At 42.2% G+C, this 24,420-nt stretch overlaps 1 protein-coding gene across 3 annotated transcripts in view; it reads right to left on the reverse strand.

The window, feature by feature from the left end:
• Positions 1-20,855, reverse strand: part of LOC139386587 (NIPA-like protein 2) — a 56,023-nt gene extending 35,168 nt beyond the window's left edge. The window contains exon 1 of one of the 3 annotated variants that reach the window (XM_071132259.1): positions 20,553-20,855. In XM_071132259.1, coding sequence (XP_070988360.1) covers positions 20,553-20,669 — 117 coding nt within the window. In that variant the 5' untranslated portion in view covers positions 20,670-20,855. Of the gene's footprint in view, positions 1-20,102; positions 20,307-20,552 lie in introns of those variants that run through there. The other 2 variants (XM_071132269.1, XM_071132279.1) reach the window with 2 other exon arrangements.
• Between the last annotated feature and the right edge of the window lie 3,565 nt (positions 20,856-24,420).

Below are 24,420 nucleotides of genomic sequence, written 5' to 3' on the forward strand. Positions count from 1 at the left end.
GTCATGAAGGAGAATAAAGGAGAATAATATTGTTATGAAGGAGAATAATATTGTTATGAAGGAGAATAATATTGTTATGAAGGAGAATAATATTGTCATGAAGGAGAATAAAGGAGAATAATATTGTTATGAAGGAGAATAATATTGTCATGAAGGAGAATAATATTGTTATGAAGGAGAATAATATTGTTATGAAGGAGAATAAAGGAGAATAATATTGTTATGAAGGAGAATAATATTGTCATGAAGGAGAATAATATTGTTATGAAGGAGAATAATATTGTCATGAAGGAGAATAAAGGAGAATAATATTGTTATGAAGGAGAATAATATTGTCATGAAGGAGAATAAAGGAGAATAATATTGTTATGAAGGAGAATAAAGGAGAATAATATTGTTATGAAGGAGAATAAAGGAGAATAATATTGTTATGAAGGAGAATAAAGGAGAATAATATTGTTATGAAGGAGAATAATATTGTCATGAAGGAGAATAAAGGAGAATAATATTGTTATGAAGGAGAATAATATTGTTATGAAGGAGAATAATATTGTCATGAAGGAGAATAAAGGAGAATAATATTGTTATGAAGGAGAATAAAGGAGAATAATATTGTTATGAAGGAGAATAATATTGTCATGAAGGAGAATAAAGGAGAATAATATTGTTATGAAGGAGAATAATATTGTTATGAAGGAGAACAAAGGAGAATAATATTGTCATGAAGGAGAATAATATTGTCATGAAGGAGAATAATATTGTCATGAAGGAGAATAAAGGAGAATAATATTGTTATGAAGGAGAATAATATTGTTATGAAGGAGAATAATATTGTCATGAAGGAGAATAATATTGTCATGAAGGAGAATAATATTGTCATGAAGGAGAATAATATTGTTATGAAGGAGAATAAAGGAGAATAATATTGTTATGAAGGAGAATAAAGGAGAATAATATTGTTATGAAGGAGAATAAAGGAGAATAATATTGTCATGGAAGGAGAATAATATTGTTATAAAGGAGAATAAAGGAGAATAATATTGTTATGAAGGAGAATAATATTGTTATGGAAGGAGAATATAGGAGAATAAAATTGTTATGAAGGAGAATAATATTGTTATGAAGGAGAATAATATTGTTATGAAGGAGAATAATATTGTCATGAAGGAGAATAATATTGTCATGAAGGAGAATAATATTGTTATGAAGGAGAATAATATTGTCATGAAGGAGAATAAAGGAGAATAATATTGTTATGAAGGAGAATAAAGGAGAATAATATTGTTATGAAGGAGAATAAAGGAGAATAATATTGTCATGAAGGAGAATAAAGGAGAATAATATTGTTATGAAGGAGAATAAAGGAGAATAATATTGTTATGAAGGAGAATAAAGGAGAATAATATTGTTATGAAGGAGAATAAAGGAGAATAATATTGTCATGAAGGAGAATAAAGGAGAATAATATTGTTATGAAGGAGAATAATATTGTTATGAAGGAGAATAATATTGTTATGAAGGAGAATAATATTGTCATGAAGGAGAATAAAGGAGAATAATATTGTTATGAAGGAGAATAAAGGAGAATAATATTGTTATGAAGGAGAATAAAGGAGAATAATATTGTTATGAAGGAGAATAAAGGAGAATAATATTGTCATCACTTCATTTCCTCATCGATCCATGGAGCCTTTAACAGTTCTGACAGTCAGTTTCTTCATTTCCTCATCGATCCACAGAGCCTTAACAGTTCTGACAGTCAGTTTCTTCATTTCCTCATCGATCCACAGAGCCTTAACAGTTCTGACAGTCAGTTTCTTCATTTCCTCATCGATCCACGGAGCCTTAACAGTTCTGACAGTCAGTTTCTTCATTTCCTCATCGATCCACAGAGCCTTAACAGTTCTAACAGTCAGTTTCATGTTTATCAATAATTTGAAAAGGCAATTTTATAAATTCATCAAGTGCAGCGTCTGGATGCTCCTTATAAATCACATCAGACCAAAAAATAACATCCACATAAGAGTCACAGCCATATCTTGTATGATCTCTTGTATACTATTTTAGGCCCAGCTGTTGGAACTTTGTCCTTCCTGTATATAGCCACTATATTGTGATCACTGCATCCAGATACAGCTCCAGAACAAAGTTCTATAGTATTAGTGCAAATGTGATCGATACATGTGGATGATCTTGTTCCTGTAGTGTTTGTAAACACCCTGGTAGGTTGATTAATAACCTGAACCGGATTACAGACACTGGTTGCAGTGAGAAGCTTCCTCTTTAAGGAGGACAGCTTGATGAAAACCAGTCAATATATTCAAGGTCCCCAAGAAAGTAGACCTCTCTGTTTACATCACATACACTTTCAAGCATTTCACACATTATTTAGATACTGACTGTTAGCACTTGGTGGCCGACAGCAACACCCCAAAAGAAAAGGCTGTAGATGAAGTGCCAAGTGAACCTGCAACCACAACACATCAATAACACTTGACATAAGATCTCCTCTAAGCATTACAGGGAATATGGCTCTGAATACATACAGCAACACCTCCCCCCCATAAGCATTCCTGTCTCTTCTATAGATGTTATATCCTTGTATGTATCATCAAATTAACTATCTAAGTGAGTCTAAGAAATGGCTAATGTATTAATGTTATTTGATGTTAGGAAGTTAGAGTTCATGAACCTTATTTGTAAGGCTACAGATAGTAATATGGGCTATTTTCAGCACCTTTCCTGAGTAGCTTATCACAGATAGACATAATATGGAAAAGAGCAGACAAAGAAAGAGAAACAAATATACACATTCAGCTGTCCATTAAATCAATTGGTGTGTGTGTGTGTGTGTGTGTGTGTGTGTGTGTGTGTGTGTGTGTGTGTGTGTGTGCAGCGGGGTTGAAGCTACGAACCCATAGGCTTGGCTCTCTCATGGCCAATGAGCCTGTCGTAGGTAGGGTGGACAATGAGCCTGTCGTAGGGAGGGTGGCCAATGAGCCTGTCGTAAGGAGGGTGGCCAACGAGCCTGTCGTAGGGAGGGTGGCCAATGAGCCTGTCGTAGGGAGGGTGGACAATGAGCCTGTCGTAGGGAGGGTGGACAATGAGCCTGTCGTAAGGAGGGTGGACAATGAGCCTGTCGTAGGGAGGGTGGCCAATGAGCCTGTCGTAGGGAGGGTGGCCAATGAGCCTGTCGTAGGGAGGGTGGCCAATGATCCTGTCGTAAGGAGGGTGGACAATGAGCCTGTCGTAGGGAGGGTGGACAATGAGCCTGTCGTAGGGAGGGTGGCCAATGAGCCTGTCGTAAGGAGGGTGGACAATGAGCCTGTCGTAGGGAGGGTGGACAATGAGCCTGTCGTAAGGAGGGTGGACAATGAGCTTGTCGTAAGGAGGGTGGACAATGAGCCTGTCGTAGGGAGGGTGGCCAATGAGCCTGTCGTAGGGAGGGTGGACAATGAGCCTGTCGTAGGGAGGGTGGCCAATGAGCCTGTCGTAGCGACTGTAAGCAATGTCCCTACGTGCTCTGGCAGCTTTCATGGCTGGGAAAAATGATTTCCTATTCTGGCAGATAGCTTCAGGATAGTCCTCGCTGAGGAAGATATACGTTCCTCTTAAGTTCTTGGCTCTTTCCAGAACAGTTACTTTTGTCCTTGAACCTGAGGAACTTGACTACTATCGGCCTGGGCATCTCACCTTGGCCGGTGGTGGGTTTTCCAGTCCTGTGGGCGTGGTCCATCTCCAAAATCATTTCCCTCACTTTGTCCTCAGACTCCGTCCAGGTCTCGTGGAGATTCTGCAATTCCGTCCACAACCATGTCGTTCCACCTTGATTGTCCCTCGAGATAATCTGATTTCTCGGTCATTGTTATCATGGATTCACACACCGAACTGATGTCCTCTCTCACGGACTTACAGACTGCATTCAACTTGCCCGTTCTCTTGTTTAAACTCGTCAAGCTGACCCTGGGAGAACTGCAAACTGTTCTTCGGTTCCTGCACCTCTCTGATCAGGTCGTCCATTCTTTTATTAGTTGAATGCTCCACCAGCATTTGGACAAAACACTTGAAGCTACAGTATTTTGTTGTTGCAACAACTGCTTGTACAACTCTTTTTGTTCGTTTAACAGATGCTTCACCTCAAATGATACTCCTGCCGGCTTTGATGTTTGTGTGTCACGTCTACTCCCTCTCCTCTCCTTCGGGCGTTCGAGGTCGCCGGTTTACTAACCACCGGTCCTGGGAACCATCATTACGCGCACCTGCGCTTCATCATCACGCGCACCTGCGCTTCATCATCACGCGCACCTGCGCTTCATCATCACGCGCACCTGCACTCCATTCAGTTTCTTAATTTCCTCATCGATCCACGGAGCCTTAACAGTTCTAACAGTCAGAGCAAACATACCGGAGAGCTATTGTCACCGGTCTTCCTCCTCATCACCCCTGGGACTGTGCCATCGACCTGCAGACGCATCTACCCTCTGTCGGTGGCTGAAACCCAGGCCATGGAGGAGTACATCTATGAGGCGCTCCAACAAGGTTTCATCCGCAAGTCCACTTCTCCAGCGTTGGCTGGTTTCTTCTTTGTGGCCAAGACGTACGGAGGGTTAACACCCATGTAGTGATTACAGAGGACTCAATGAAGTCACCACCAAGTACCGTTACCGGAGCTGGACCTGCGGAGTGCATACAATCTCATCCGCATTTGGGAGGGTGATGAATGGAAGACAGATTTTAGCAAGATGTCTGGTCTCGACGAGTACTTGGTGATGCCATTTGGCTTAGCCAATGCTCTGTCAGTGTTCCAGGCATTTGTCAACAAGGTGCTCCCGGTACAGGCTCGGACGCCAGGAGGTTGTTTATACGGATGACATTCTGGTCTACTCGGCTACCTTGGAAGATCACATCGCTCACGTCCGAGTAGTTCTGGAACGCCTCCCGGCTAACCACCTGTTTGTCAAGGCTGAGAAGTGCCAGTTTCATCAGGAGGCTCCTTCCCAGGCTACCAAATCAGCCCGTAAAGAGTGAAGATGGATGTCAAGAAGGTAGATGCAGTCAGATCATGGGCAGTCCCAACCACCATAAAAGGGGTTACAGCGGTTTTTGGGTTTTGCCAACTTCTACCGCCGTTTCATCAGGTATTTGAGCTCGATCACCGCTCCTCTCACCCTTCTCCTTAAGGGTGGTCCCCGTAGGTTGGTCCGGAGTCTAGCAGCCGACGAGGCCTTCAGTCTACCGGAGTCTAGCAGCCGACGAGGCCTTCAGTCTACCGGAGTCTAGCAGCCGACGAGGCCTTCAGTCTACCGGAGTCTAGCAGCCGACGAGGCCTTCAGTCTACCGGAGTCTAGCAGTCGACGAGGCCTTCAGTTTCACCCTCCGCCCCATTGCTCAAACATCCAGATCCCACAATATAATTTGTGGTGGACGCTTCAGAGGTGGGCGTGGGGGCAGTTCTGTCTCAACGACAAGGTCATCCACAGAAATTGTATCCGTGTGCTTATTACTCTTAAAAACTGTCTCCCCGCAGAGAGGAATTACGACGTCGGTGATCGAGAGCTCCTGGTGGTGAAATTGGCATTAGGGGTGGAGGCACTGGCTGGAGGGCGCCAAGGACCCATTCGTCATCCTCACCGACCATCGGAACCTGGAGTACATACGGACAGAAAAGGAGGCTGAATCCGCGCCAAGCAAGGTGGGCCCTTTACTTCACAAGATTCTCCCAGGTTAATAAAAATAAAAAAAAACACCAAAGCCGATGCCTTGTCACGTCTCTACGATTCGGGAGAGGGTCCTGCCCAGAATGCACCTGTAATCCCTTCCTCTCGAGTTGTAGCCCCTGTGGTCTGGGACGTAGATGTGGACGTTCGCCAGGCTCAGGAGATAGAGCCAGCACCTCCTTCCCCTTCCCGTTATGGCCTTCCGGAGGACATCGTCTCTGACCCAATTCACATTACGGGTGTGCAAAGCCTTTATAGAGAAGCTCAGGGTCACGGTCAGCCTCACTTCCAGGTACCGACCTCAGTCCAACGAGCAGGTGGAGAGGATGAACCAGGAGCAGGGGATGTTCCCGAGGAGTCACTATCAGGACCGGCAGGGAGAGTGGGCCCGATTCCTTCCATGGGCGGAGTACGCCAGTGAAAGGGAGGACAGTAGCAGGAGACCCAACTGTGGTTTGTGACTGCTATCATTTCCCAGTACAATTGCAGTAATTCCGTTACTGATTTTCGGGAAATTCTGTTACCGATCCGCAACAGAATTACAAGTTTTAAATCTCTTATTAATTAATAAACAAGTTTGATATCAGTAAAAGCACAAACGAATTGGTAGCTTTACCTTTACTTGTTAGTTCTGTGAACATTCATGATCCTCCCTCTTCACGAGGCAGAGAAATTAGAACATATCTGAAAGGGTTTCTGGTAATGGAATTATAAGGCATAAAGCAATGTTTCTTAAACGTACAGGAGGCAAATCATTTCTCCAAAACGATACTGAACAAAAATATAAAAAAAGTATCTGAAATTGTGAAACAATTTGTTTACATCCCTGTTAAGCCACCTCCAATGTCATTTTAGAGAATTTGGCAGTACGTCCAACCGGCCTCACAACCGCAATGGCGTCGTGTGGTCGAGCGGTTTACTGATGTCAACATTGTGAACAGAGTGCCCCATTGTGGAGTTATGGTATGGCCAGGCATAAACTACAGACAACTAACAACTGTATTTTATCTATGGTCATTTGAATGCACAGAGATACCGTGACGAGATCCCGAGGCCCCATTGTCGTGCCATTCATCCTCCGCCATCACCTCATGTTTCAGCATGATAATGCACGGCCCCATGTCGCAAGGATCTATACACTTCCTGGAAGCTGACATTTTTTCCCCAGTTCTTCCATGGTCTGCATTCTCACTAGACATGTCACCCCATTGAAGAGGAGTGGGGACAACATTCCACAGGCCACAATCAACAGCCTGATCAACTCTATGTGAAGGAGATGTGTCACGCTGCATGAGGTAAATGGTGGTGACACCAGATACTGACTGGTTTTCTGATCACACCATACTGACTGGTGTTCTGATCTACTGACTGGTTTCTGATCCACACCAGATACTGACTGGTGTTCTGATCCACACCAGATACTGACTGGTGTTCTGATCCACACCAGATACTGACTGGTGTTCTGATCCACACCAGATACTGACTGGTTTTCTGATCCCACCAGATACTGACTGGTTTTCTGATCCCACCAGATACGGACTGGTTTTCTGATCCACACCAGATACTGACTGGTTTTCTGATCCACACCAGATACTGACTGGTTTTCTGATCACACCAGATACTGACTGGTGTTCTGATCACACCAGATACTGACTGGTGTTCTGATCACACCAGATACTGACTGGTTTTCTGATCCACACCAGATACTGACTGGTTTTCTGATCCCACCAGATACTGACTGGTTTTCTGATCCCCGCCCCCTACCTTATTTTGAAGGGATCTGTGACCAACAGATGCATATCTGTAATGTGATGTTAGATTAGGGCCTCATGAATTTATTTACATTGACTGATTTCTTTATTTGATAAAATCAGTAAAATCTTTTGCAATTGTTGTTTGTTTATATTTTTGTTCAGTTTAAAATATGTAGATTTTTGTTGGCAGTTACTTCAATATTATTTAATTTTAAATGCATTTCTAAAAATATTTTAGAAGACTTTTATGTTGACCCCTTTCCCATCTTTTAGATTTTTAGACTGGTTGAATATATATATGCCTTAATTCGTTTTAAAAAAATATATAAAAAATATAGACTCCTAGCTTTCATTTGACACCCAATTTAACACGTTTCTATGATCTTCACATGTTGGTTCTCATGGGTCCTTTTACATGGAATTGCACAGTAGTATTCATCAGCCCATTCACTCAGAGGGAACAGAGGTTTGGCTTCCTTGTAGCAGGAAGGGCAAACATAACAAAGGCCACAAGCAGGCTGGCACACTAGGGAGTGTCCTACTCGACAAACATGACCTAATTGGCCTGGCAGGTCCGTTCTGGTCAGGGTGCTTCTTACAGTAGACTGCCCAGTTGGAAGACGTTCCACTACTAAGAGAAACATTTGTATCCAACAACACACAGAGGTCTACTATAATCTGCTAATCCATGGACTGTGGTGTACTGTATGTCCTGTACAGGAGGAGGTCATCTGATACTTGTAACCTGCATAATGAGGTCAATATTTTACCAACAGATTACATGTAACAGCACATAACAATGATGATTTTGTTTTCCACTCAGATAGACTCTGCAGTTGTTTCAAAGACCCCCAAGAAGTTCCACCTTCATTCCTGACTATTCTGTCCCTAACATTCTACCCCAGAGTGTTCTAACTCTGTCCCTAACATTCTACCCCAGTGTTCTAACTCTGTCCCTAACATTCTACCCCAGTGTTCTAACTCTGTCCCTAACATTCTACCCCAGTGTTCTAACTCTGTCCCTAACATTCTACCCCAGAGTGTTCTAACTCTGTCCCTAACATTCTACCCCAGTGTTCTAACTCTGTCCCTAACATTCTAGCCCAGAGTGTTCTAACTCTGCCCCTAACATTCTAGCCCAGAGTGTTCTAACTCTGCCCCTAACATTCTAGCCCAGAGTGTTCTAACTCTGTCCCTAACATTCTAGCCCAGTGTTATAACTCTGTCCCTAACATTCTACCCCAGAGTGTTCTAACTCTGTCCCTAACATTCTACCCCAGAGTGTTCTAACTCTGTCCCTAACATTCTAGCCCAGAGTGTTCTAACTCTGTCCCTAACATTCTAGCCCAGAGTGTTCTAACTCTGTCCCTAACATTCTAGCCCAGAGTGTTCTAACTCTGCCCCTAACATTCTAGCCAGAGTGTTCTAACTCTGTCCCTAACATTCTAGCCCAGAGTGTTCTAACTCTGTCCCTAACATTCTAGCCCAGAGTGTTCTAACTCTGCCCCTAACATTCTAGCCCAGAGTGTTCTAACTCTGCCCCTAACATTCTACCCCAGAGTGTTCTAACTCTGTCCCTAACATTCTAGCCCAGAGCGTTCTACCCCAGAGTGTTCCAACTCTGTCCCTAACATTCTAGCCCAGAGCGTTCTAACTCTGTCCCTAACATTCTAGCCCAGAACATTCTAACCCAGAGTGTTCTAACTCTGTCCCTAACATTCTACCCCAGAGTGTTCTCTATAGGGCCTAACATTCTACCCCAGAGTGTTCTCTATAGGGCCTAACATTCTACCCCAGAGTGTTCCCTATAGGGCCTAACATAATCGAATGTGAGTGCTGCTTCCTGCATCTCCTCTCTCTGGGTCTGACCAGGTCTGAAGAGGTGACAGAACAGAACTCTCTCTCTGGGTCTGACCGGGTCTGAAGAGGTGACAGAACAGAACTCTCTCTCTGGGTCTGAAGAGGTGACAGAACAGAACTCTCTCTCTCTGGGTCTGAAGAGGTGACAGAATAGAACTCTCTCTCTCTGGGTCTGAAGAGGTGACAGAACAGAACTCTCTCTCTCTGGGTCTGAGGAGGTGACAGAACAGAACTCTCTCTCTGGGTCTGACCGGGTCTGAAGAGGTGACAGAACAGAACTCTCTCTCTGGGTCTGAAGAGGTGACAGAACAGAACTCTCTCTCTGGGTCTGAAGAGGTGACAGAACAGAATGAGACTGATGTTCTCCTCCCCCACTGTCTCCCTCTCTCTCTCGGTGTCCAGGGGGGCGGACAGCGTGTTTCTTTGTGCTACGTGACAATGAAGAACTGTGACGGGCTGGGGATGGAGGAGGGGGTAAAGAGATGGGCTGATCCGTGGCCTCTGACCTGGGGGGGGAGGAGGGAAGGGAGAGAGCAGGCTGGGGTATTGAGTTATCTCACAGCTGCCAGCTGTTCAACCCTTATAGTACAGTAAACCCATTCTCCTGCAGAACAGTCTCTTCTCCTATTTCTACAGTATATGCCTCACACCTCATCACTGCCCAGGCCCCGCTGACAACGTGGCTGACAAAATTCACCTCGGTCCTCATCTCTGCCCAGGCCCTGACAACGTGGCTGACAGAATTCCCCTCAGTCCTCATCTCTTCCCAGGTCCCCCTGACAACGTGGCTGACAGAATTCACCTCAGTCCTCATCTCTGCCCAGGTCCCCCTGACAACGTACCTGACAGAATTCACCTCAGTCCTCATCTCTGCCCAGGTCCCCCTGACAACGTACCTGACAGAATTCACCTGAGTCCTCATCTCTGCCCAGGCCCTAACAACGTGGCTGACAGAATTCACCTCAGTCCTCATCTCTGCCCAGGCCCCCCTGACTACGTGGCTGACAGAATTCACCTCAGTCCTCATCTCTGCCCAGGTCCCCCTGACTACGTGGCTGACAGAATTCACCTCGGTCCTCATCTCTGCCCAGGTCCCCCTGACTACGTGGCTGACAGAATTCACCTCGGCCCTCATCTCTGCCCAGGTCCCCCTGACAACGTGGCTGACAGAATTCCCTGCCTGGGACAGATGGGAAGATGAGTATGAGGAGGAAGTGTATCTGCGTGCAGAGGGGAGGAAGTGTATCTGTCTGCAGAGGAGGAAGTGTATCTGCGTGCAGAGGGGAGGAAGTGTATCTGTGTGCAGAGGAGGAAGTGTATCTGTGTGCAGAGGAGGAAGTGTATCTGTGTGCAGAGGAGGAAGTGTATCTGTGTGCAGAGGAGGAAGTGTATCTGTGTGCAGAGGAGGAAGTGTATCTGTGTGCAGAGGAGGAAGTGTATCTGTGTGCAGAGGAGGAAGTGTATCTGTGTGCAGAGGAGATAGGAGGACAAGAGGCCATCATGTACTCTGTAGGCTATACATGGTTTCAGAGGGAGCCTGTAGAAATATCCTCTCTCGTGGACAGAGGCATGTAACATAGAATGATACGCACCATTTTAACTTAGGGTTTCCAAGACGACTGGAAATAAACCATGTCAATATAGTGATTCATTTATTCCAACCTCAGCCTTGAAAACAGGTACCACAGCGGCTTAGAGAACTCCTCACGGTCCAACAGAGAATACCACACAAAGCACCAATTACTAAAACAAACTGTGTGTTGGCTTCCAAGATACTGTGAATGACCAGGAAGTAGCTAGCTACTGACATGATCTCACTGGCCATGAACTTGAACTTCCTGCACTAGACACAAAACACTTGGAAGGAATGTGGCCGAGGGGTGAAAACCTTCTCCCTGACGCTGTGAAGGACCAGAACACTACTATAGTGACAGATTACTACCCTGACGCTGTGAAGGACCAGAACACTACTATAGTGACAGATTACTACCCTGACGCTGTGAAGGACCAGAACACTACTATAGTGACAGATTACTACCCTGACACTGTGAAGGACCAGAACACTACTATAGTGACAGATTACTACCCTGACACTGTGAAGGACCATAACACTACTATAGTGACAGATTACTACCCTGACACTGTGAAGGACCAGAACACTACTATAGTGACAGATTACTACCCTGACGCTGTGAAGGACCAGAACACTACTATAGTGACAGATTACTACCCTGGCACTGTGAAGGACCAGAACACTACTATAGTGACAGATTACTACCCTGACGCTGTGAAGGACCAGAACACTACTATAGTGACAGATTACTAGCCTGACGCTGTGAAGGACCAGAACACTACTATAGTGACAGATTACTACCCTGACGCTGTGAAGGACCAGAACACTACTATAGTGACAGATTACTACCCTGACGCTGTGAAGGACCAGAACACTACTATAGTGACAGATTACTACCCTGACGCTGTGAAGGACCAGAACACTACTATAGTGACAGATTACAACCCTGACACTGTGAAGGACCAGAACACTACTATAGTGACAGATTACTACCCTGACACTGTGAAGGACCAGAACACTACTATAGTGACAGATTACAACCCTGACACTGTGAAGGACCAGAACACTACTATAGTGACAGATTACTACCCTGACACTGTGAAGGACCAGAACACTACTATAGTGACAGATTACTACCCTGACACTGTGAAGGACCAGAACACTACTATAGTGACAGATTACTACCACTAACGCTGATGAAGGACCAGAACACTACTATAGTGACAGATTACAACCCTGACGCTGTGAAGGACCAGAACACTACTATAGTGACAGATTACTACCCTGACACTGTGAAGGACCAGAACACTACTATAGTGACAGATTACTACCCTGACGCTGTGAAGGACCAGAACACTACTATAGTGATAGATTACTAGCCTGACACTGTGAAGGACCAGAACACTACTATAGTGACAGATTACTACCCTGACGCTGTGAAGGACCAGAACACTACTATAGTGACAGATTACTACCCTGACGCTGTGAAGGACCATAACACTACTATAGTGGTAATGAGGGTCGGGCAAACAATATAAACCTTCATCTGTGAACAATAATATGTCACCACTAATCACTTTGATGAAATCCAATGTCTGTTTTTTACATGCACGCTGAGAATTCAACCACAGCTTTTTGAGAAAACATGAAAAATAAATGCACAACCCAAGCCTTATTATCGCAGATCAGGGAATCTTGAAAAAAAACCTAAATGTATATTTTCACATTTTTCACAAATATTTTTCTTAAAATTAACATTTGAAATATATATTTTGATCGATCAAAGTATCAGCTCTCTCATCATGTAAAATAAACAACCTCATTCTTACATGTTTTCATAAAAAGGCAACTAAATGGATTTATGTCAACTCTGTCACACACCATAAAAAGTCAGCTAAATGGATTTATGTCAACTCTGTCACCCACCATAAAAAGTCAACTAAATGGATTTAGGTCGACTCTTCATTTTTACATGCGTTTGTCCAAAACGTGTTTAAAGACGTTTTAAAGACCAATCTAACCACTAGGCTACCCTGCCGTCCTTGATTGTTTTAATTAAAAACATTTGATTATTCAAATGTGTAATTCCACGGTAACGGAATTGCGCTGACACTCAGATTCTTTACCAAAAAAAACCCCACTGATTTAAAAAGTTGAACAAACCATACATACACAAGGACTATTTTTAACAATTTATATTGAACATTTTACAAAAACACTTTTTACTGGAAGAAGTTTGGTAACAGAATTTCTGTAAAATCTCCCTCAGTATCCAAATTTTCCAATAAATAATTGATTAGGTCTATTTTAACTTGTTACTTCTGTGAACGTTCATTATCCTCCCTCCTCGCGAGGGAAAGAAATGAGAAAATATCTTAAAGATGTGGGTTTTTTTTTTGGTAACGGAGTTTCAAGCAGCAAGGCAATGTTTCTTAAATTTACAGAAGGCAAAAAAATGTCTAAGTATTGATTTTAGTTGGCAGGAGTCTTCAACATGACTGTGTTGATGTAGCCTGTATAGTAGATGTTTCCTAAGTCAGGAGTCTTCAACATGACTGTGTTGATGTAGCCTGTATAGTAGATGTTTCCTAAGTCAGGAGTCTTCAACATGACTGTGTTGATGATGTACCCTGTATAGTAGATGTTTCCTAAGGCAGGAGTCTTCAACATGACTGTGTTGATGTAGCCTGTATAGTAGATGTTTCCTAAGACAGGAGTCTTCAACATGACTGTGTTTGATGTACCCTGTATAGTAGATGTTTCCTAAGTCAGGAGTCTTCAACATGACTGTGTGTTGATGTAGCCTGTATAGTAGATGTTTCCTAAGACAGGAGTCTTCAACATGACTGTGTGTTGATGTAGCCTGTATAGTAGATGTTTCCTAAGTCAGGAGTCTTCAACATGACTGTGTTGATGTAGCCTGTATAGTAGATGTTTCCTAAGGCAGGAGTCTTCAACATGACTGTTTTGATGTAGCCTGTATAGTAGATGTTTCCTAAGACTCCTTTCCATCAGTTGGTCTAGAAATCAAAGCCTTTGCTTTATTTCTGCATTTTTAGGATAGAAAATGGTTGAAATATTTATTTATGCCTTAATTTCTCTAAAATATTAGGACTGCTAGCTTTCATTTGACCCCCAATTTAAATATGCTTCTATCAACTTCACGTTGGTGCTCATGGGTCATTTTTAAAATGAACTAATTCAAATCTCCAAACGTCTTTTTGTTTTATTGCACTATATCAATGCTCCAGGGATTATTTCAGTTAGCGTTTCTGTCATGTTTCTTCTAGATTTACAACACAAAACAACATTTATACAGAAAACAGTATCCCTTAGGTTTAGTACAGACAACACTAAAACAGTATCCCTTAGGTTTAGTACAGACAACACTAAAACAGTATCCCTTAGGTTTAGTACAGACAAGTACAGACAACACTAAAACAGTATCTATCCCTTAGGTTTAGTACAGACAACACTATATCCCTTAGGTTTAGTACAGACAACACTAAAACAGTATCCCTTAGGTTTAGTACAGACAACACTAAAACAGTATCCCTTAGGTTTAGTACAGACAACACTAAAACAGTATCCCTTAGGTTTAGTACAGACAACACTAAAACAGTATCCCTTAGGTTTAGTACAGACAACACTAAAACAGTATCCCTTAGGTTTAGTACAGACAACACTAAAACAGTATCCCTTAGGTTTAGTACAGACAACACTAAAACAGTATCCCTTAGGTTTAGTACAGACAACACTAAAACAGTATCCCTTAGGTTTAGTACAGACAACACTAAAACAGTATCCCTTAGGTTTAGTACAGACAACACTAAAACAGTATCCCTTAGGTTTAGTACAGACAACACTAAAACAGTATCCCTTAGGTTTAGTACAGACAACACTAAAACAGTATCCCTTAGGTTTAGTACAGACAACACTAAAACAGTAGACAACACTAAAACAGTCCCTTAGGTTTAGTACAGACAACACTAAAACAGTATCCCTTAGGTTTAGTACAGACAACACTAAAACAGTATCCCTTAGGTTTAGTACAGACAACACTAAAACAGTATCCCTTAGGTTTAGTACAGACAACACTAAAACAGTATCCCTTAGGTTTAGTACAGACAACACTAAAACAGTATCCCTTAGGTTTAGTACAGACAACACTAAAACAGTATCCCTTAGGTTTAGTACAGACAACACTAAAACAGTATCCCTTAGGTTTAGTACAGACAACACTAAAACAGTATCCCTTAGGTTTAGTACAGACAACACTAAAACAGTATCCCTTAGGTTTAGTACAGACAACACTAAAACAGTATCCCTTAGGTTTAGTACAGACAACACTAAAACAGTATCCCTTAGGTTTAGTACAGACAACACTAAAACAGTATCCCTTAGGTTTAGTACAGACAACACTAAAACAGTATCCCTTAGGTTTAGTACAGACAACACTAAAACAGTATCCCTTAGGTTTAGTACAGACAACACTAAAACAGTATCCCTTAGGTTTAGTACAGACAACACTAAAACAGTATCCCTTAGGTTTAGTACAGACAACACTAAAACAGTATCCCTTAGGTTTAGTACAGACAACACTAAAACAGTATCCCTTAGGTTTAGTACAGACAACACTAAAACAGTATCCCTTAGGTTTAGTACAGACAACACTAAAACAGTATCCCTTAGGTTTAGTACAGACAACACTAAAACAGTATCCCTTAGGTTTAGTACAGACAACACTAAAACAGTATCCCTTAGGTTTAGTACAGACAACACTAAAACAGTACACAGACAACACTAAAACAGTATCCCTTAGGTTTAGTACAGACAACACTAAAACAGTATCCCTTAGGTTTAGTACAGACAACACTAAAACAGTATCCCTTAGGTTTAGTACAGACAACACTAAAACAGTATCCCTTAGGTTTAGTACAGACAACACTAAAACAGTATCCCTTAGGTTTAGTACAGACAACACTAAAACAGTATCCCTTAGGTTTAGTACAGACAACACTAAAACAGTATCCCTTAGGTTTAGTACAGACAACACTAAAACAGTATCCCTTATCCCTTAGGTTTAGTACAGACAACACTAAAACAGTATCCCTTAGGTTTAGTACAGACAACACTAAAACAGTATCCCTTAGGTTTAGTACAGACAACACTAAAACAGTATCCCTTAGGTTTAGTACAGACAACACTAAAACAGTATCCCTTAGGTTTAGTACAGACAACACTAAAACAGTATCCCTTAGGTTTAGTACAGACAACACTAAAACAGTATCCCTTAGGTTTAGTACAGACAACACTAAAACAGTATCCCTTAAAACAGTATCCCTTAGGTTTAGTACAGACAACACTAAAACAGTATCCCTTAGGTTTAGTACAGACAACACTAAAACAGTATCCCTTAGGTTTAGTACAGACAACACTAAAACAGTATCCCTTAGGTTTAGTACAGACAACACTAAAACAGTATCCCTTAGGTTTAGTACAGACAACACTAAAACAGTATCCCTTAGGTTTAGTACAGACAACACTAAAACAGTATCCCTTAGGTTTAGTACAGACAACACTAAAACAGTATCCCTTAGGTTTAGTACAGACAACACTAAAACAGTATCCCTTAGGTTTAGTACAGACAACACTAAAACAGTATCCCTTAGGTTTAGTACAGACAACACTAAAACAGTATCCCTTAGGTTTAGTACAGACAACACTAAAACAGTATCCCTTAGGTTTAGTACAGACAACACTAAAACAGACAACAGACTAAAACAGTATCCCTTAGGTTTAGTACAGACAACACTAAAACAGTATCCCTTAGGTTTAGTACAGACAACACTAAAACAGTATCCCTTAGGTTTAGTACAGACAACACTAAAACAGTATCCCTTTTAGTACAGACAACACTAAAACAGTACAGACAACACTAAAACAGTATCCCTTAGGTTTAGTACAGACAACACTAAAACAGTATCCCTTAGGTTTAGTACAGACAACACTAAAACAGTATCCCTTAGGTTTAGTACAGACAACACTAAAACAGTATCCCTTAGGTTTAGTACAGACAACACTAAAACAGTATCCCTTAGGTTTAGTACAGACAACACTAAAACAGTATCCCTTAGGTTTAGTACAGACAACACTAAAACAGTATCCCTTAGGTTTAGTACAGACAACACTAAAACAGTATCCCTTAGGTTTAGTACAGACAACACTAAAACAGTATCCCTTAGGTTTAGTACAGACAACACTAAAACAGTATCCCTTAGGTTTAGTACAGACAACACTAAAACAGTATCCCTTAGGTTTAGTACAGACAACACTAAAACAGTATCCCTTAGGTTTAGTACAGACAACACTAAAACAGTATCCCTTAGGTTTAGTACAGACAACACTAAAACAGTATCCCTTAGGTTTAGTACAGACAACACTAAAACAGTATCCCTTAGGTTTAGTACAGTACAGACAGGTTTAGTACAGACAACACTAAAACAGTATCCCTTAGGTTTAGTACAGACAACACTAAAACAGTATCCCTTAGGTTTAGTACAGACAACACTAAAACAGTATCCCTTAGGTTTAGTACAGACAACACTAAAACAGTATCCCTTAGGTTTAGTACAGACAACACTAAAACAGTATCCCTTAGGTTTAGTACAGACAACACTAAAACAGTATCCCTTAGGTTTAGTACAGACAACACTAAAACAGTATCCCTTAGGTTTAGTACAGACAACACTAAAACAGTATCCCTTAGGTTTAGTACAGACAACACTAAAACAGTATCCCTTAGGTTTAGTACAGACAACACTAAAACAGTATCCCTTAGGTTTAGTACAGACAACACTAAAACAGTATCCCTTAGGTTTAGTACAGACAACACTAAAACAGTATCCCTTAGGTTTAGTACAGACAACACTAAAACAGTATCCCTTAGGTTTAGTACAGACAACACTAAAACAGTATCCCTTAGGTTTAGTACAGACAACACTAAAACAGTATCCCTTAGGTTTAGTACAGACAACACTAAAACAGTATCCCTTAGGTTTAGTACAGACAACACTAAAACAGTATCCCTTAGGTTTAGTACAGACAACACTAAAACAGTATCCCTTAGGTTTAGTACAGACAACACTAAAACAGTATCCCTTAGGTTTAGTACAGACAACACTAAAACAGTATCCCTTAGGTTTAGTACAGACAACACTAAAACAGTATCCCTTAGGTTTAGTACAGACAACACTAAAACAGTATCCCTTAGGTTTAGTACAGACAACACTAAAACAGTATCCCTTAGGTTTAGTACAGACAACACTAAAACAGTATCCCTTAGGTTTAGTACAGACAACACTAAAACAGTATCCCTTAGGTTTAGTACAGACAACACTAAAACAGTATCCCTTAGGTTTAGTACAGACAACACTAAAACAGTATCCCTTAGGTTTAGTACAGACAACACTAAAACAGTATCCCTTAGGTTTAGTACAGACAACACTAAAACAGTATCCCTTAGGTTTAGTACAGACAACACTAAAACAGTATCCCTTAGGTTTAGTACAGACAACACTAAAACAGTATCCCTTAGGTTTAGTACAGACAACACTAAAACAGTATCCCTTAGGTTTAGTACAGACAACACTAAAACAGTTTCCCTTAGGTTTAGTACAGACAACACTAAAACAGTATCCCTTAGGTTTAGTACAGACAACACTAAAACAGTATTCCCTTAGGTTTAGTACAGACAACACTAAAACAGTATCCCTTAGGTTTAGTACAGACAACACTAAAACAGTATCCCTTAGGTTTAGTACAGACAACACTAAAACAGTATCCCTTAGGTTTAGTACAGACAACACTAAAACAGTATCCCTTAGGTTTAGTACAGACAACACTAAAACAGTATCCCTTAGGTTTAGTACAGACAACACTCCCTTAGGTTTAGTACAGACAACACTAAAACAGTATCCCTTAGGTTTAGTACAGACAACACTAAAACAGTATCCCTTAGGTTTAGTACAGACAACACTAAAACAGTATCCCTTAGGTTTAGTACAGACAACACTAAAACAGTATCCCTTAGGTTTAGTACAGACAACACTAAAACAGTATCCCTTAGGTTTAGTACAGACAACACTAAAACAGTATCCCTTAGGTTTAGTACAGACAACACTAAAACAGTATCCCTTAGGTTTAGTACAGACAACACTAAAACAGTATCCCTTAGGTTTAGTACAGACAACACTAAAACAGTATCCCTTAGGTTTAGTACAGACAACACTAAAACAGTATCCCTTAGGTTTAGTACAGACAACACTAAAACAGTATCCCTTAGGTTTAGTACAGACAACACTAAAACAGTATCCCTTAGGTTTAGTACAGACAACACTAAAACAGTATCCCTTAGGTTTAGTACAGACAACACTAAAACAGTATCCCTTAGGTTTAGTACAGACAACACTAAAACAGTATCCCTTAGGTTTAGTACAGACAACACTAAAACAGTATCCCTTAGGTTTAGTACAGACAACACTAAAACAGTATCCCTTAGGTTTAGTACAGACAACACTAAAACAGTATCCCTTAGGTTTAGTACAGACAACACTAAAACAGTATCCCTTAGGTTTAGTACAGACAACACTAAAACAGTATCCCTTAGGTTTAGTACAGACAACACTAAAACAGTATCCCTTAGGTTTAGTACAGACAACACTAAAATAGTTTAAGCACGTTGCAGAACAGTGATTCAGATATTTTTCCAGAATATAAAAGACAGAGAAATAACACATCTTTAAGAGGCTTAGCCATCAGCGACTGGAGTTGACAAGCCACTGATGGAGTTAACAGATAGTCTGACATGTTTTTTTTTCCCACTAGAAATTAAAAAGTTAAAATGCAAACATTTGTAAAAATATGGAAAATTATGAATAAGAAAATCGTCAATAAAAACAAAAGCTTTTTTTTTCTCCATTCAAGTGGTATACAAAGTTGCATTTGAGTTTTTTTCTCAGTTGATTCATGACTAAAACCTAATGAAAATAAACACATTTGAACCAAAAATCATATCTTAATCTATCAGGTAGTTGGAGTTGATAGTTTATGGTTGTGATCATGGTGACTTGAATATTGGTTGTTTAAATTGAAGTAGAGAATTTACCAGAACATGAAGGTCCTTATGGTGTCGCGCACCTGATTCATTTAGGACTCCGACGTTAATGTCCAAATCTCTAAACACATGTTTTGTAGGAAATCACAGTTCTGAGAGAAATATTCTTCAAAGTCACAGAGAGGGATTTGCAAGAAACTTCATAAGATCATTTCCCAGTTAATATTCATTATTGACCGTTTTTAGAATTGTACAACTTTCTTTTGAGAGTTCGGAATTGGGATCGTTTGTCCCAGACAAGGGCATATCCGGTCCCAGAGCGGACATGGAAATAATAATAATAATAATATTGAAAATATTAGGACAATTCCTAAAAATAAAAATAAATCTTTCCCCTTAAAAAAATCGATAAATATGTTTAATCTCGAATAATAATACAAAATAATGTTTGTTTCAACTATAAGAAATAAAGTTTCCCTGCAGAACAAGAATTGTGCGGACTTTTAAGAGTCAGTGAGTTACTAGTTGCCTACCTTCAGCGGATTCTCCCGGATTTCAGTGAACGGAGACGGTTGAGATGAATTCTGTCTTGTTCTGTTAGAAAACACGCTGTCTAAAGTTGAGTTGTTCGCCATCTTTTCCTCTATCATAGCCTTTCCTTCCAACTAGGCTACTTAATCGCAACTCAAGATTCCTCTTTTCACATGTTTGTCCGGTTCCAGCCTTGACATCCCGTGAGTTTGAGTCTTTCCTGCCCGGTCAACCGGCAGAAGTGTCAGTCTGCTCGTCACCACGTCAGAACGAGTTAACGAGGCGGGGATGCAGCTGGAGAGCACAGCGTTCCCCGGATGTGACCAGTGGCAGACAGTTGTCACTTGTGCACAGAATACATGTCATCTAATCTTTTAGAATATAATAATAATATAATATTTTGGCGAACGAGAAGCAAACACTGGATTTTGGCGTGAAAGGCGGACATCCCACGCATCACGCCGATAGGTGTTTCCCACTTGATGGGAATTGTAACGTGGCTCATATAGCGAGGATCGTTACAATATAATACAATGGACTACCAAAGAACGTTTTAGCGAGTTATGCTTCACGTTTATTTAATTAATAAATAAACCAAATCAACATAATCTACCATTATGCCACTGATTGCTATTGAACATCATAGCAGTCGCCATCTGGCGGACAATTAGAGAAACGTGAACAGAATTTGACAGAATCTATAGCGGTATAGACCCAAATAATATCTGTCAAGAATGAATGACACAATCTAAAGCGGTATAGACCCAAATAATACAGTCATATAGAATACAGTCATATAGAATACAGCCCTGTAGAATACAGTCCTTTAGAATACAGCCCTATAGAATACAGTCCTTTAGAATACAGTCATGTAGAATACAGTCATGTAGAATACAGTCCTTTAGAATACAGTCCTTTAGAATACAGTCCTATAGAATACAGCCCTGTAGAATACAGTCCTATAGAATACAGTCCTATAGAATACAGCCCTGTAGAATACAGTCCTATAGAATACAGTCCTATAGAATACAGTCCTATAGAATACAGTCCTTTATAATACAGTCCTATAGAATACAGTCATATAGAATACAGTCCTTTAGAATACAGTCCTATAAAATACAGTCCTTTAGAATACAGTCCTATAGAATACAGTCATATAGAATACAGTCCTTTAGAATACAGTCCTTTAGAATACAGTCCTTTAGAATACAGTCCTTTAGAATACAGTCATATAGAATACAGTCCTATAGAATACAGTCATATAGAATACAGTCATATAGAATACAGTCCTTTAGCAACCTGCACTCAGGGGTAGACGTAACATAGTAAACGTAATTCCGTGACATTAATTAGTATGATATGTTTTGTATGGTACGTATTCATTTGTGGATGTCTGTCACCCATTTAGTATGATATGTTACGAATTAATATTTGTTGTTTGCTAACCTTAACTAGGTGGCTAACACGAATGTTAGCTATGTGGATAACATTAGCTAGGCTACGGTTAGGAGTTAGGTTAAAATTTTAAGTCTAGGGTTAGGGGAAGGGTTAGCTAACATGCTAAGTAGTTGCAAAGTAGCTAATGATCTAAAATGGTAAAGTTCTCCATGATGAGATTTGAACACGCAACGTTTGGGTTAGCTAACATGCTAAGTAGTTGCAAAGTAGCTAATGATCTAAAATGGTAAAGTTCTCCATGATGAGATTTGAACACGCAACGTTTGGGTCCTAGATGTTCGCGTTATACCGCCCGACCAACCCCCATACTTTTGTTTTTGCCTTAAGTAACCTTCTGTCTTAGGTAACCATACTAAACATGTCATAGCAATTTCAGTGTCCCGGATTGACGTTGACTGTGCTACGTCTAGCCTATGAGACCAGACTGGTATGTGTGTGTCCAGTTTGTAGTTTGCATCACACTCAGACAGCCTCCATTACCATCAGGTATAATGTGAGGTGATTATCTACCTGTGAAGGAGAGGAGAAGGAATCATAGAGCAGCTTTTTATTTCACAGACATATGTTCAGTCCGAACCCCCCCTCCACCCCCCAGTCCCAACCCCTCCACAACCCCCCAGTCCCAACCCCCCCCCCTCCACCCCCCAGCTCCAATCCCCCCAGTCCCAACCCCCCCACCACCCCCCAGCTCCAACCCCTCCACAACCCCCCAGTCCCAACCCCCCCCCCTCCACCCCCCAGCTCCAATCCCCCCAGTCCCAACCCCCCCACCACCCCCCAGCTCCAACCCCCCCACCATCCCCCAGTCCCAACCCCCCCACCACCCCCCACCACCCCCCAGCTCCAACCCCCCCAGCTCCCCCCACCCCCACCCCCCCAGCTCCAGCCCCCCCACCCCCACCCCCCCAGCCCCCACCACCCCCACCTCCCCAGCTCCAACCCCCCCACCCCCACCACTCCCCAGCCCCCCCACCCCCACCCCTCCCCAGCTCCCCAGCTCCCCCCACCCCCACCCCCCCAGCTCCAGCCCCCCCACCCCCCCAGCTCCAGCCCCCCCACCCCCACCACTCCCCAGCTCCCCCCACCCCCACCCCCCCAGCCCCCCCACCCCCACCTCCCCAGCTCTATCCCTGGCCTCAGGTTATGATGATGTGAGCTATTGGCAGCAGTTCAGAATACAACATATGGAAACCTTTATTGACAACATATATCATCCACAGGGCCCTTAGCAGCCTAATCTGACTGTAGTTAAAATGTCTTGGGGGTTAAATCTGAACCTTGTGATGTGAGTGGTTCTGGAATGGCGATCTGACAGCTGTGCTCACAGATGAGGTCAGTATATTGTTGACCTTCAGCAATTCATCTGGGTCTATTCTGAGAGGGAGGAGAGGGAGATGGGGGAGGAGAGAGAGGGGGAGGAGAGATAGATGGGGAAGGAGAGAGAGGGGGTAGGAGAGATATATGGGGGGAGGAGAGAGAGAGATGGACAGGGAGGAGAGAGAGAGGTAGAGAGAGATAGAGATGGACAGGGAGGAGAGAGAGAGAGGTAGAGAGAGAGATGAATGGACAGGGAGGAAAGAGAGGTGGAGAGAGATGGATGGACAGGGAGGAGAGAAAGAGAGGTAGAGAGAGAGATGGACAGGGAGGAGAGAGAGAGGTAGAGCGAGAGAGATGGACAGGGAGGAGAGAGAGGTGGAGAGAGAGAGATGGACAGGGAGGAGAGAGAGAGGTAGAGAGAGAGAGATGGACAGAGGAGAGAGAGAAAGGTAGAGAGAGAAAGAGGTAGAGAGAGAGAGAGATGGACAGGGAGGAGAGATAGATGGGGGAGGAGAGAAAGAGAGATGGACAGGGAGGAGAGAGAGGTTGAGAGAGAGAGAGGTAGAGAGATGGACAGGGAGGAGGTAGAGAGAGAGATGGACAGGGAGGGTAAAATATTCCGGGGAACTGCAGATGGAGAACAGCAGTCAGTGGATGAGGTCCACATCAAAACTCATAAACACACTGCAGACACCCCCTCACACCTCTCTCCCCCTCACACCTCTCTCTATCTCTCTCCCCCTCTCTCTCTCCCCTCTCTTTCTCTCTGGTCCACATCAAAACTCATAAACACACTGCAGACACCCCCTCACACCTCTCTCCATCTCTCTCCCCCTCTCCTTCTCTCTCTCTCCCCTCTCTTTCTCTCTGGTCCACATCAAAACTCCTAAACACACTGCAGACACCCCCTCACACCTCTCTCCTTCTCTCTCCCCCTCTCCTTCTCTCTCCCTCCTCTCTTTCTCTCTCTCTCCCCCTCTCCTTCTCTCTCCCCCCTCTCCTTCTCTCTCCCCCCTCTCTTTCTCTCTCTCCATTTTCTCCCTCAATCTCTTTGTACAGCTGACAGGCTACGAGGGGAAACTCATCTGAAGCCTG

This window comes from Oncorhynchus clarkii, chromosome 3, assembly GCF_045791955.1.
Source record: "Oncorhynchus clarkii lewisi isolate Uvic-CL-2024 chromosome 3, UVic_Ocla_1.0, whole genome shotgun sequence".
NCBI classification, from domain to species: Eukaryota; Metazoa; Chordata; class Actinopteri; order Salmoniformes; family Salmonidae; genus Oncorhynchus; species Oncorhynchus clarkii.